Source organism: Papaver somniferum, chromosome 8 (genome assembly GCF_003573695.1).
Source record: "Papaver somniferum cultivar HN1 chromosome 8, ASM357369v1, whole genome shotgun sequence".
In the NCBI taxonomy this organism is placed as follows: Eukaryota; Viridiplantae; Streptophyta; class Magnoliopsida; order Ranunculales; family Papaveraceae; genus Papaver; species Papaver somniferum.
Genome location: NC_039365.1, coordinates 19,622,376 through 19,636,682, shown reverse-complemented (window position 1 = coordinate 19,636,682; position 14,307 = coordinate 19,622,376). Strand labels below are relative to the sequence as shown.

General features: G+C 35.9%; 1 protein-coding gene across 1 annotated transcript; it reads left to right on the top strand.

Moving 5' to 3' along the window:
• Window positions 1-9,665: 9,665 nt before the first annotated feature.
• Window positions 9,666-11,905, top strand: LOC113306613. The gene is made up of 5 exons (XM_026555537.1): window positions 9,666-9,769; window positions 10,168-10,287; window positions 10,465-10,554; window positions 10,958-11,083; window positions 11,574-11,905. The coding sequence occupies exons 1-5, from the start codon at window positions 9,692-9,694 to the stop codon at window positions 11,607-11,609; spliced, it is 450 nt and encodes a 149-aa protein (XP_026411322.1). The 5' UTR covers window positions 9,666-9,691; the 3' UTR covers window positions 11,610-11,905.
• The last annotated feature ends 2,402 nt before the right edge of the window (window positions 11,906-14,307 follow it).

The following is a 14,307-nucleotide window of genomic DNA, read 5'->3' as shown; positions in this document are numbered from 1 at the left end:
GTCGCTGTAGACTATGTGTCTAAGTGGGTTGAGGCGGTTCCGTGTAAAACGAATGACCACAGGGTCGTAGTCCAGTTTTTGAAAGAGAATATACTTACACGTTTTGGTACGCCGCGAGCTATAATTAGTGATGGAGGTTCACACTTTTGTAATAGACCGTTTGCTTTTAATGAAACAATACGGTATTACCCATAAAGTAGCAACCCCATATCACCCTCAGACTAGTGGTCAGGTAGAGGTTTCCAATAGGGAAATTAAACGTATTCTAGAGAAAACAGTTAATCCAAATAGGAAAGACTGGTCGTCGAGGCTTACTGATGCCTTATGGGCTTACCGTACTGCGTTTAAGACACCCATTGGAATGTCACCTTATCGTTTAGTGTTTGGCAAGGCATGTCACCTGCCTGTTGAGTTAGAGCATCGAGCCTATTGGGCTATTAAGAACTTAAACTTTTCACTTGACAAGGCAGGAGCTCAAAGAAAGCTCCAGCTCAATGAGTTGGACGAGATTCGTAGAGATGCATACGATAGTGCTAAGGAGTATAAGAACAAAATGAAACTTGTGCATGATAGGAATATTTTACGAAAGTCATTTTCTCCAGGTCAAAAAGTTCTTCTGTATGACACTCGTTTGCATCTATTCCCCGGGAAGTTGCGCTCTCGGTGGACCGGTCCTTTTGTGGTCCGTACTGTTTTTCCTCATGGCGCTGTTGAGATTGAGACACCAGATGGTAGTAGTTCTTCGAAGGTTAACGGTCAGCGATTGAAGCCCTTTTTAGAGCCTTTTCCTACAGGTGATGTTGAGGAGGTCCCTCTGGAGGACCCTGTTTACCTTGATTGACCATCGAGGCGATTTTGTATGTTGTATAATATTTTTGTAGGTTTTTGGTTACACTTCACCCAGGTACTATCTTTCCGACTTCTCTCTTTACTATTTCCTCATGTTACTTATATTTTTGGTACTGTTCTTTGATTAGAAACATTGAGGACAATGTTAGATTTAAGTTTGGGGGTGGGGTAGAACTTTTTGTTACCTTTTCGTTGCAATAAATAAACTCCAGAGCCTAGAAATTTATCCCTATTAAGGATGGCACTAACCAATCTAAGTGGATGGAAGCATTTTGGTTGTAGGAGTTGAGGAACCAATCTGACTAGATGGCAACATCTAAAGAGTCTATTCATAAAAGCACAGAGCTCAGGTGTTAGAAATAACATGATAGTTTCACCATATCTCGTTGAGTCCTTTTCACTTCTGTTTTTATTTTGTTTTGTTTTTAAACTATGTTTCTCTAAGTGATTAGGTGGGGCTCATGATTCAAGTTGTTACCAATGCTAGGGTGAATAAGAGTGATTGAGATACACAAAAAAAAATAAAAAAAATTGAGAGCAGATCATCAGACCAACTGGAATAAATTCAATAAAGTCGACCACTGGAACCCTTGTATATGCCAGTTTGTTGACCTAGAGTTAGGATTATCAATCACTGGTTCCCTTGTATATGCCAGTATGTTGATATTAGTCAGACTAGTATCTCAGTACATTAGGATAGGTTCATTTTGGCGGAGGCCTTTAGACAGATATGAGAAACACCGTTCACCTAGTAAACATCAAAACCATCTATGTTTTTCTATATCCATCTTCTTGATTTATCCATGTGATTAGTTTTGACTCAGGATATTGATGTCCATAGTGCGACTATCTGAGTAGAGCTCTGTCACTTATATATGAATTTTAGTATGCTTGAGTGCAAACTCGTGTACAAAAATTGGAATTTCGCATCAGGGTACTTCCTCCTGTAGTCAATAAGTATGCCAACCAAGGAGATTCTTTAGTGCCTTCCAAAGTTCTGTGTAGATAGATAGGGTCTGGAGTATAAAGGTTTTGTGGGTATACCTCTGGTAAGCCCTACGGAGACAACACTCCGCCACTAGAGACACCTAGGGGTTTAAAGGCTTATTGCATTTGCTAAATGCAATCAACGATGCCTGCGACAGTGAGTTAGGATTTTATTTCATTTGACTTGCTCGAGGACTAGCAAATAATAAGTTTGGGGGTATTTGATAGACGCATTTATGTATCTATTTTGATTTCAATTATGTATATTGTTAGTGCTCGATTATGTATTTATTTTGTTTTTTTATGTCTTTGTAGGTGTTTTTGGAAAAATAAGATTTTGCGGCGAAATTGGCTCGAAAAGTGTTTTTTGCGTTCATGGGAGGACATTTGCTATTCGGACCCTCACTTTGGAAAAGGGGTAACTTAATTACTAAGGGGCATCCCATTTCCAGGCAGCTGCTAATTGCACCCCTACTCTGGATAGGGGGCAACCATCTTCTTCATTTGAAAAAACAAGAATTGGCGGGAAACAAAACCAGTTACGGGAGATTTTAGGGTTCAATCTCTGGGAAACTTCCGAAATATTCAGTCGGAGAAATTCGTTGGTACGTACTTGAATGGAGTAAACAGGCATGGTATGTTTGTTTAAATCAAGAAACTTGGGCTGTTAACTCGGTGTTAGTCGAAACAAGGAGGCAAATATCATGGGTTTCTATTTTACGGAAACAGTGAGAGTTTTACTCGGATTTTCTCATGGATTTCGATTGGTTTGGGCTGGATATTTCAAAACAGGGTTCGTATGTGTTTGAGGCTCGATAAAAAGAAATTTACACGGACTTTAGTCAAAACAGGGAAGGATTAATAATACGGGAATTTTTGGTTGTATTTGTGGAAGGTACGTAGTGAGATTGGAAGGATATGCACTCTGCAAGATTTACTGCTATCTTTAGAAGAAGTTTCAACAAAACAGAAGACATAGAGAAGCTTGGAAGAGAAACAAATCCCGAGACTTGAGGTGGAGGGAAGATAAGAAGAGCCGGAGATTTCTTGAAGTTGAATCGACCTGTGGGATATAAAAGGAGTTGGGATAGCTCATAGAAGACTTACATTCACTTTGGGTAAGTTTAGAACAGAACAAAGCACAAAAACACCAGGTTGCAGAGATACAAGCGAGAGGAAGAAGAAGAACACAGAACAGCAGTAAGAGACAGTCGCAGAATCCGTGGCCTTTTTTTTTCAAAATTCAATCACTTTGTCACAATTTCTGTAACAATTATTCAGAGTTCGCAATAGTTCTGTGTTAGGGTACTTTGTAACAGTGGTTCGTAACAATTATATCTGTTACAAACACGCTGTTTTATACCTTCTCTTCTTTTTAATCAACTTTTGAGCAACAAACATGTATTTTGAGCAAGTGGTTAATATGAGGAGCTAAACCCCATTGCTGAGGCGATAGAGGAAGCTATTTTTCCAACAAAAAGTGGCATATTCAATTTTATCTTTTTATTTGCAATAATTATATGATTATTTGCCTTGAACTATTATTGAATATGATTTTTATTTGAGTGATTGTGATCTGTTTTGATGGAGTATGCTTAGTTTTAAGACTTTTGATGCTTCATACTTGGTATTTACAATTACTACTTTTGAAAATCTACTTGTTGCAATATCTTAGAATCAAATTAAACGAGAAAATTGCATAAATATAAGTATTGGTTTAATCACTTTGAACTTGGAAAATAGTGGAATCTTAGCCTCAGTGTTTCTTTTAATATTGATATCATCTTTGTTTGATTTTGCTATAATTTTTATTGTGTTTTCTATTTTAGTTTTGAATTTAAGTCTACAAAAATCCTTCACAAGTCTGAGAAACGACACTCTTTTTACCACTATCTACAAATCACATCAGTATGCAAACGGGTATGCGTACTTAAACTCCTGGATTTTGATTTTAAATGATGTTATGCATACCAGATAGGTGTACCATGAAGTCCAAACATCCTGAACTACTATTTTCAAACCTAAACTTTTAAGAACCTTAAACACAAATCAAGTTAGGCAGAAATGAATAATAAGCAAGGTACATGGATCATTATAATTACTCTAAGCAAATAAAAACATAAATATTGCTTAGGTTTTATAGACATACCGTTTTATAAGAATCCAGTTGAATTCTATAGCCTTACCGAAGATAATCTGTGTGCTCCAATTCTCGTGCTTCCCTTACCGTATACATATCAAGACATTCCTTGGTGAGGATGCACTTACAACATAATCAAGTTGTGTTGGGGTGAACAATGTCTTGCTCACCACAAGTGACCTTTGAATTATCATGAAATAGATCGCTTTTAGAACCTTTCACATCCAATTCCATTTTTCCAAAAAACTTGTTAAATTCCAACATTATGGATACTGCCTTCTCCATAGTCATGGAATTTTCTGGATGATCATTCCTTTTCACACTCAAAGCATCATTGGATTTCTTTGGTACCCACTTCTGAGTGCATTTAGGAACAACGAGAACCTTCTTTCCATAATTCTCTTCAATATTTCTCGGAAGAAAATTGGATTGACTATTCTTTTGCAAGTTAGTCCTTCTCCAATTGGGAGCATCGGATCTTGTCTTAGTCTTTACGAAGTTATCCTTTTGATAACCATTACGATTGTGAAAAGGATCGTATAACGTTTATAGGCAAATCTAGATTTATCACAACACTGATTCCTTTGCCTAAAGGTTGGACAGTTACAACCTGTAGCATTAAGGGGATTAGTTTTAACATATGATCTTGGTTTCACAACTTCTTGTGATGCCCAAACAAGAACATCATAAAGTTTCTCATTCCTTATACGGAAACGACATCTCCTTTCTAGGTGACCTCTATTTCTGCAATAGTGGCAAAATAAGGAATGTTCTTACCTCGATACGTGTGTGCTGACTTTGGAGGTTGACATACTTTTCTCTTTCGAACGTTAACCGCCGGTAAAGGTATTTCACTTTTGCCATCAGTGGAAATCTTTTGTTGAGAAGAATCACTAGGCTTGACAAATTTTACCTCTTTGCTAATACTTGGAGCATCCATTCCCTTATAGCCCAATCCTCATGTATCATGATGATTTTTACTTGCTCATAGCATAGTGGTTAATTTGCTGAACTGGTACTGAATTTTTTCAAGTCATCTTCCAACATCTTGATTTTATCAAGAGAAGCAGCTAAATCATCCTCAAGGCGTTTTTCTCGAGCGAGATAAGCGCTTTCTCTGTCATCAAAACTTGCTTGCTGAGAGTTAATCTTTGCTTCAGTTTCTGCAAGTTTTTCTTCCAATAATAAGAACTTTCGATAAAGATTATCACATTCAAGTGACTTCATATGTAGGTTTTCCTCAGAATCCTTGAGGATCGATTCGTTAGAACGATTCAAAACATAAACACCTGTGTAACATCTTCTCAACTTCTTGTTTGTACGACAGAGATTAGTCAGAAAACGTGTAACATGAGAAGTCGTCACCTTATTCTTTTGCAACCAATTAAAAATATTAACATACTATGAGACTTCCTCATCAACATCTCTATCAATATCTGAATCACCTTCACCACAAAGTTCATTCAACTGTTCTTCTAGGCGTGTTTCCCAGACTTCAACAGATTCTACATTAAGATAATGTTTAGATACTGACCTAGATGTGACGGTTGTCTCAGGTGAATCCAAGCTTTGTAAATCATCTGGTAATTTATGAACTGGTACATTATTAGAGATAGACTCGTTCATATTCAGATCACTACAAACACAGACTTATAAGGTCTTGGCGCGTTTGCCTGCTCTGATACCAATTGAAAAAGTGGGGGTCTAACAACCACACCCAATATTTCGATTAGCAATCCGTATGGAATAACTCCGATATACTTTTAAGAGAATCAACTAGACAATCAAACTCAATCTTAATAAAAGTATATCAAAGAGTTATGTCTCTCTTTCTCGATTCAATACTTACTCAAGCAAATAGAAATTTGCGAGTCTAATTGAATACAAGAGAAATCACTTGAACGGTAGCAAAGACCAATGTTCAAGTATAAATCAATTTCAATCAATAACCAAAGGTTGGATTTCCCAATTGATTGATTCAACGCACAACCTGTGATATTTCAATTATATAAAAAAACATAATGCGGAAAAGAAATAGCACAAACACCAGAAGTTTTGTTAAGAAGGATACCGTAAATGCAGAAAACCCCCGGGACCTAATCCGTATTGAACACACACTGTATTAATCCTCTACAGACACTAGCCTACTACAAACTAACTTCGTTCTTGACTGTAGTTCAACCCCAATCAATCTCACACTGATCCAAGGTACAGTTGCGCTCCTTACGTCTCTGATCCCAGCAGGATACTACGCACTTGATTCCCTTAGTTGATTTCACCCACAACTAAGAGTTGCTACGACCCAAAGTCGAAGACTTCAATAAACAAATCTGTATCACACAGAAAAGTCTACAGTAATAGATAAATCTGTCTCCCACAGAAATACCTACAAGTTTTGTTCCGTCTTTTGATAAATCAAGGTAAACAGGAACCAATTGATAACCCGGACTTATATTCCCGAAGAAAAACCTAGTATTATCAATCACCTCACAATAATCTTAATCGACGCGGCGAAAGAAGATATTGTGGAATCACAAACGATGAGACGAAGATGTTTGTGATTAATTTTATATCTTGCCTATCGGAGATGTCAATCTCAAGCCAATCTTTACGAATGTACTCGTACGATAGAATATGCAATATCAGATCACACAGCTAGAGAAAGTAGTATCGGTCTGGCTTCACAATCCCAATGAAGTCTTTAAGTCGTTAACCTGGTTTACAAAAACAAACCTAAGGTTAAAGGAGAAGAGACTCTAGCTAATACAAATAGTATCGCACATAAGGTGTGGGGATTAGGTTTCCCAGTTGGTAGAGTTCTCCCTTATATAGTCTTTCAAATCAGGGTTTGCAATCAATGTTAGCTTGGTAACAAAGCATTCAATATTCACCGCTAGATGAAAACCTGATTAGATTCAAGCTAATATCTTTCAACCGTTAGATCGAAAACCTAGCTTGTTACACACAAATGAAACGTACGATTTTAGGTTTGTGTAACCGTACCCAAACATGTACATTAGTTGGTTCAACAATAGTTAACCAAATGGTTAGCCATATGATCACTTTCATATTAACCATATTCTTCTTTACCATAACTAGTTCTAATGAATCAAATGAACTAGTTAGAGAGTTTTTCAATTGCTTAGATCTTATAGAAGTATACAATACACAATCGAAGCAAAAACGATTTGATTCACTCGAACAGATTCATGAACTTTATAGCCAAGGTTTGGAAACTTGCATTCTTTAGTTTATATAAGTTTAAGTTCACGAATAATCGTTTTTAGAAATAACCAACTTAAGTACGCAGACTTAGTTCGCGGACTTAAGTTCCCCGAAGAGTTTACAAACTCCAGCAGATTTTCTCGGGTCGAGAACCTCCGATAGTTCGCGGACTGGTTTTCCGGTTTTCCTGATCAACAAAGTACGCATACTTTGGTTCAAGGAATAAGTACTTATACATATATGTGTTACCACACAATGCTTATATCCAACATTTGTTATATATTCTAAACTCTCATTTCAATTATTCAAACATTCTTAGAGGACGTTATATAGTTGTTATTCACAAACCATTTATCGTCAAAGCCATTTTCAAGTGATTGAAACATAATATGACTTTTGTCACTAGGTAAAGATGAACTTGGACAAAGCGAAATCTTACCAACACATATTTTTAGAAATAGATAGGCGAGATAAACTCATCTCGAAATAGCAAATATGTATAATCAAAGTCTATGTAGAAAAACGACTTTTGTCTCAAGATAGGAGATAGAGTAGATAGAATTTTCAGTGATAGATAAGTTCAAGTCTCCACACACCTTTTAGTCGATGAAGTTCCACCAGTTCCTTGAGTAGTTCTTCGTCTTGTATGATGATCGCCATGGAGTTCTTGAGCTGAACTACACTTTCTATCCTAGTCCAAGACTTAGCTATAGTAGAAATCAAGACTTATAGTTTTGATCATTAACATTGACAAACATGCTTGAGATAGCAGCGCATGCAAGTTCGACCGAGCAGTGCTCTAACAATTTCTGTTTGGACCGAAATTTTCTAGAGGAGTGAAATTTATAGAGGAGGATAAGTCATGCATAAGATGTATACGTATGAACAACACCAGGGAGAGTAAATTACCCGAATGCCAAGTGTTCATCATGCTTCAAACTTGCAACTAAAGAAAATCCAGTCAAAGAAATTTGGAGGAAAAGCTGCTGGAGATTACTAACTAAGCAACACAGCAGCAAATATGGTAATGATTGTAAAAAGAGTGTTTGGATGGGTTTACTTGCACGTCTGGATGGAGGAATCGAAAACATTTGATAAAAAATTTAGAAATTGATTAAAGAATCTTTTAATTGAGGACCCAAACCTTCTTAGTCTTCCAAAAATCTTTACGACCAAGAATCACAAGGAAACACAGCGGCATAAGCTTCAACTGCTTTCGCACAAACCCTAGTCCTCCCAATCAGGTTTGGGTTGGATTTAAGGGATAAAATCTACATAGAATAAAGAATAATTAGGTTATTAAATTAAACTGAATTAAACATAGAAAAGAAGTAAAATTCTCGAGGGAAATAAAGAATTATAGGTCTAGAAATCTATGGTTCATAGACTTTGCAGAACAACCTAAATTGAGGTGGAAAAATCGATGAAAGATAAATCAAATCGAAAAAACATCAAAGAGAGGCGAAGAATACAAAGAAAAGATAAATCATGGAAATGCAGGAGATTGAAATTGAAGAATCGAAGATGAAGATTTGAAATCGTTTTCAACTCAGTTTTCACCCGATTTGGTCGCGGTGGAGAATTTTGCCAACGAAATGCATGAAGAAGATTAGTCACTTGGGACTAAGCATATTCATATCTCAATCAAATAACAGAAAACTCAGATCTTTACCAAAATTAGCTTCACTGTAAATTACTCTACAAAGAAAACATCAAATAGTGATCTTCTTCAAATCATTCTCACAAGTCTCCCAAGTATCTTACAAATATTATGTAGATTCTCAGCTTCTTTTTTCAGATGTTTTTAGTTTTCTTTGGAAATTTTTATAGTCGGTAGTGATTGGTGTTCATTGTTAATTCAATTCTTTTGAGGTTTGAAGTGATAAAGATTGTTAGAAGCATAAAGACGAGAAAGTTGGTATAAGCATCATGTACTGCAAACCTGTCATCTCTGATCCTAGCGAGAAACTCGTTGTACTTGCAACACAACTAGATCTTCTTCAAGTGGGGTTGATGTAGTTCAATAAATTCATATTATTCAAAGACTGCTTTTGCTAAACATAGTACATCGATTATTGATTCACGACAGATGCGGATGTGTTGGTTATAAATGATCACAATATGTTAGCTTAATACTTATTTATTCTGCAACACTCTTTGATGATTTAATTTGCATCATAGTAAGGAAGTTAGATTGTACGAAGTTTGAGGAAAAATGATACAATACGTCCAGTCACAGTTGTAGATAGAAGCCATCGATCAAATAATAAGTTACTAGTTGCAGACAAAAGCTATCAGTTTGTGTCGTTTGAAGTATGATACTAATATGAGAGAAGCCAGCTTAGAAAAAGCATGCCTAGATTATTAATTACTCAATGAATGGAGTTCGCAATTGGGTTTGATCTGCCAATCGCTGTACTCTTTTATTTCATTCACCATTAATTTTCTCTAAGATACAGCGGTATTTCATTTTACCAACTTGTAGGGAAAATGGGGGACTCACCAGACTTCTTACCGAAGGGTTGGATTATGGAAACCAGACCGAAACAAAATGGTACTACATATAAGGTACCAACAATTCTGTCACATATCTGCTTACTTTTATCTATTGATCACCTTTATGTTTACCACTTCTAGCCATGTTTTGATCACCTCAGTTTGTGCAACCTTTGGGTTTATCTTTCGTCAGTGCTTCAAATAATCTTTGTATGCGCGATTTAGCTCCGCGAAATCACTGTGTGGATTTCTAGATTCCTTTGTGTAACTTAGGGTAATCCTTCAGTACTTGGTTCTCCTTTGGGGTTTTCCTTTGTTCCTTTCCTTTCCTTTTTGTTTCTCTTCTATAGTGTAGTCAAGCGCCACAAGAGGAAGACCAAATGCTAACTCATTGCCTTTTCTTGTTTTGGTGATAAAGCTGTCAACTGTTTGGGATAAAAAAATTCTTATATTGTTGGATGTTGATACAGGTTTATATTGCTCCATCCTCCGGGTTGAAGTTCCAGTCCAAGAAAAAAGTGTTTGAGTATCTTAACAATGAAGAGCTCAGCAAAAGATCAAGTTCAAGTAAAAGCGGCGCTGCAAGCAAAGTTCGTATATTTATTTGATACTTCTTTGCAGTTTTGCATTTAGTTAGCTTCTTGTTATTTTTAACTCTGCTCAGTTAACTGAAAAGATGCCAATGGATTTGATCTGCCAGTTTCTTTGTTCTTAGTTCTAGTCATTCTGAAATTTATCTAAAGTACGGTGTTGTTTAACTTTACTAGCTTGCGAGGAAAACAGAGGAATCACCTGATTACTTACCAAAAGGTTGGATAGTGGAAACCAGACCGAAACAAAATGGTGATACATATAAGGTATGTACATGTTCAACTGCACATCAACTTACCTTTATCTGTTAATCGATTTACCACTTTTGGTCATGCTTTGATCACCTTTCATTGTACCACCTTTGGGTCTATTTTTCATCAGTGCTTCAAGAATCTTTGTATGCAAAATTTGCCTCTACCCGCTTTACCTCATAGATAACTAAATTCCTTAGACTAATTTTCATCGTCCATGTGTGTAATTTAGGGTAATCCTCCATTACCTGGTTCTACTTTGGGGTTTCCCTTCATTTGCTTTTCTTTTTGTTTTTTATCTTATGGTATAGTCAAGCATCACAAGGGTTGCCAGAGACTTACTCGGTGCTTTCTCTTGTTGTCGTCATAAAGTAGTCAACTCTTCATGGATAAAAAATATAATTTGTTGTTAATGCAGCGGTACATTGCTCCATCCGGGCAGAAGTTCAATGCCAGGAAAAAAGTGTTTGAGTTTCTCAACATTGAAGATCCCAGCAACAGCTCAAGATCAAGTGAAAGAGGCTCTGATGTGTCCACAAGCCAAGTTCGTATATTTATATGTTACCTTTACTTCTTTTAAGTATGTCTTCAAATAAATTGGTAGTTGATGATGATGGATTAGTTTGACTTCTCCATACACTGTGCTTTTCACACAGCCTCTCGGTAACCTTCTTCTTCCTTCTGGAACAACTTTCCTTCTGATGCCCTTGCATATTCCTTCAATCAAAGTTTCATTTAGGATGATATTTCCTAAGTTCCTTAGCTTGATACACCAGATATGCTTGTCAAAAACATGATATTTTATTGGTATGTTAGAATCATAAGGACTACGAGCCAGCAGATGACCCAAAATATCCCATGTTTTAGCTTTAACTCCATTTTTTGCTTCTTCCCTTTGGAAACGAAAGAGAAAAAGATTTGCTCCTTTAGTGATTATATCATATCTCCTGTAACTTCTCCAACGATTATTAATTTCTTTCTTCACATCTTCATGATTCAATGACTTCTTGCACATGATTTTTCCAAGCAAACAGAATAAGTACTCATCAGCTCCATCAGTTGAAACTTGAGCAGAAGCAACAATTCTTCTTAGAGGCCTTGGTGCAACGGGACCAATAGTTGCATATTGCATTCTTAAATTGATATTTTCAACTAGTCTGCTACCCTGAGAAGACATAGTACAACACTGTGTTTTGAGAAGATAAGATTGCCTCACAAGGTTTATATGGGATTTAGGGTTTATGATGTATTCTGGATACCTAATGGGGTTATAAAACCTTTGTGATATACGGAAATATTTTTGTTACCATATTTGGTTGTTATACTGCTGATTTTCCGTTTTGACTAAATTGACAATATTTTTGAATTTGAAAATTCTTGAAACTTTCCCACTTATGGAGCGATAATCACGGGAATGATTACTAACCGATTCATGAAGCTTAGTTTTCTAAGTTAAGAGGCTGAAAACAGATCTAATGGATATCATGATGGAAGAATGGAACTCTACTGACTTTACAATCTAGTAATAGTGATTAGAATAGCAGAATGGAATACCAGTGAGGTTAAACGACTTTTAACTCGCAGTTATAATGAGGATAACCAGAAATACACCATTATTCTTATAAGGAAACACTACTGTGACAATCTTCAGAATCAACCTGATCTCAAGAACCACCACTGGGAACTACACACAGACAACTATGGAAAACCTGCACAGATTAAAACCATATGAGACTACTTATATATATAAACAAACAAATTTTCGACTCACAAAATATGAGAACTAGGGAACTAAAACCTTCTACAAGAGTTTTGGAAGAACAAAACTATTCAGATAAAACCATAAGCAACAATTGACTAAAACATGGAACAAAAGGATCAAAAGATTGAAAGACAGTGATAGAATTTCATAGAAGAAGGAGAATTCTTAAAAAAAATTAAACTCAGTTTTACCCGATCATCAGAGAAATAGAGCTAAGAATTAATTAGTTAGCTGCTTACCAGTTAGTTTTCCACTCGGAAGGTCAACTTTCTCGTCTCTATCTCTATGGTGTTTTGTTGGTGCATTTTCCTGGTTCCTGCTTGAATTTTACTAGTTTTTCTTGCGGTGCCGTCTTTAACTCAATAATACTAGTCACGTGCTCAATACTAGACAATCGAAGAACTAAAATGATTAAGTTGAATAAAATTCTAAGAGACGGTAAAATGTCTAGCACATAAACAGTATACTTTAATTGTTAGTTTCAATTTATAATATTTACAAAGAAGGGGAAGTTTTTGGATCAATTACATTTAACGTCATTCCATTATGATTAACCAAAACTGAAATTACAATATGTTACTTAGCATGTTGTTGTCGGAGACCAATCTTTTTAAATATAACTTATTAAAGAATTCTCTAAGTTAGAATGCGCGTCAGTTTCTATAGTCACTCTTTATACTTCAATTTGGTCAAATCAAGAAATTTTTGGTCATCACAATTTCTAGCTTTATAGTTTGATTTTTTGTCAGAGGGAGAGCAAAAATGGATTGGATGAGAACAAAAATAGTGGTCGACTCGCTAACTGGGCCCATTCGTACGGTGATTCAAACATTATTTTTCTTAGGACCAAAAATATCCCTCAATCTAATCGCACCTAGTAACCCTACCTATCTGATTGCCAAGGTCTGATAGAAAGGGGGAAACCAAATCGAAGTATACATGTTTCTGATCGGCAATAAAATCACCAGTAAACAGTAAGTGTCGTTTATAACTCTTCTGTTGCAACATCACCAAGATTTCAGCACTGCTCCCTTGAAATTTGAATTCCTCCACAATGATGAATATCCAGATTGTGAAGATTTAGAAGATAATATGGTTAACAGTTAACACTAACTTTCTTTTTCAAAGCATTAGTCCGATCATTTACTACCACCAACATATAACTGTTTGATCATTTACTACCAGTGTACCACCAACATAGCTATATATGTGATTGTGGCTTTGGACGTTAGTTTTTAACTCACGTCAAATCAACATGGTGAAATCAACTTTTCATTGTTTTTATATAGAAACGTGAAGGAAAAAATACTCGAACTTAATTTGTTACCTCTTCGCGATTATTTGAGACACAGTGGACAATTGTTGTGCTCACCTCCATTTAAATGAAGGGGAAGCATAAAAAACTGAATGTATATTTTGTTTCCATACATTTAAGTTTGCGTGAAATATGGATTTGGGAAACACAAATGTGAACTAGGGTTTGGATATGTAGGAAGGAAGGAGGAGTTCTGATTTCTAAAATTAGTTTTTGATTCGTCAACATGTGAGGAAAACGTGTGTGAATAAGGGTACTATTGTCTGAGTCAATACTCAATATATGAAACGATGAGTTAACGAGTTGAATTCGGTTTTGACTCTGCTCGAATCATTTTTTACTCTCTCTCTAACAAAAATCTATAGTTTACTCCAACATCTCAACTGTTTTATTTTTAACCGATCCGAGAACCCAACTCTCTTTCTTCCTTTCCACCATCCAAAACCAAAATATTCACATTTTAGTCCTAATATCTCAATTTTCTTTTATACAATTGTAGAGAGTAAATATACAATTAATGACAGTTTGTTTGGCCATTGAATTTATCATATAATTTACAAGGCAATGAAAAATGAACCTTTTGTGATGGCTCACACTCCACAATCTGCCCATCATTAACAACCTAAGTAAATTTCTTCGTGAAACCCAAGTACTTTCAAATTGACATACAAATGATATGATACGCCATCCA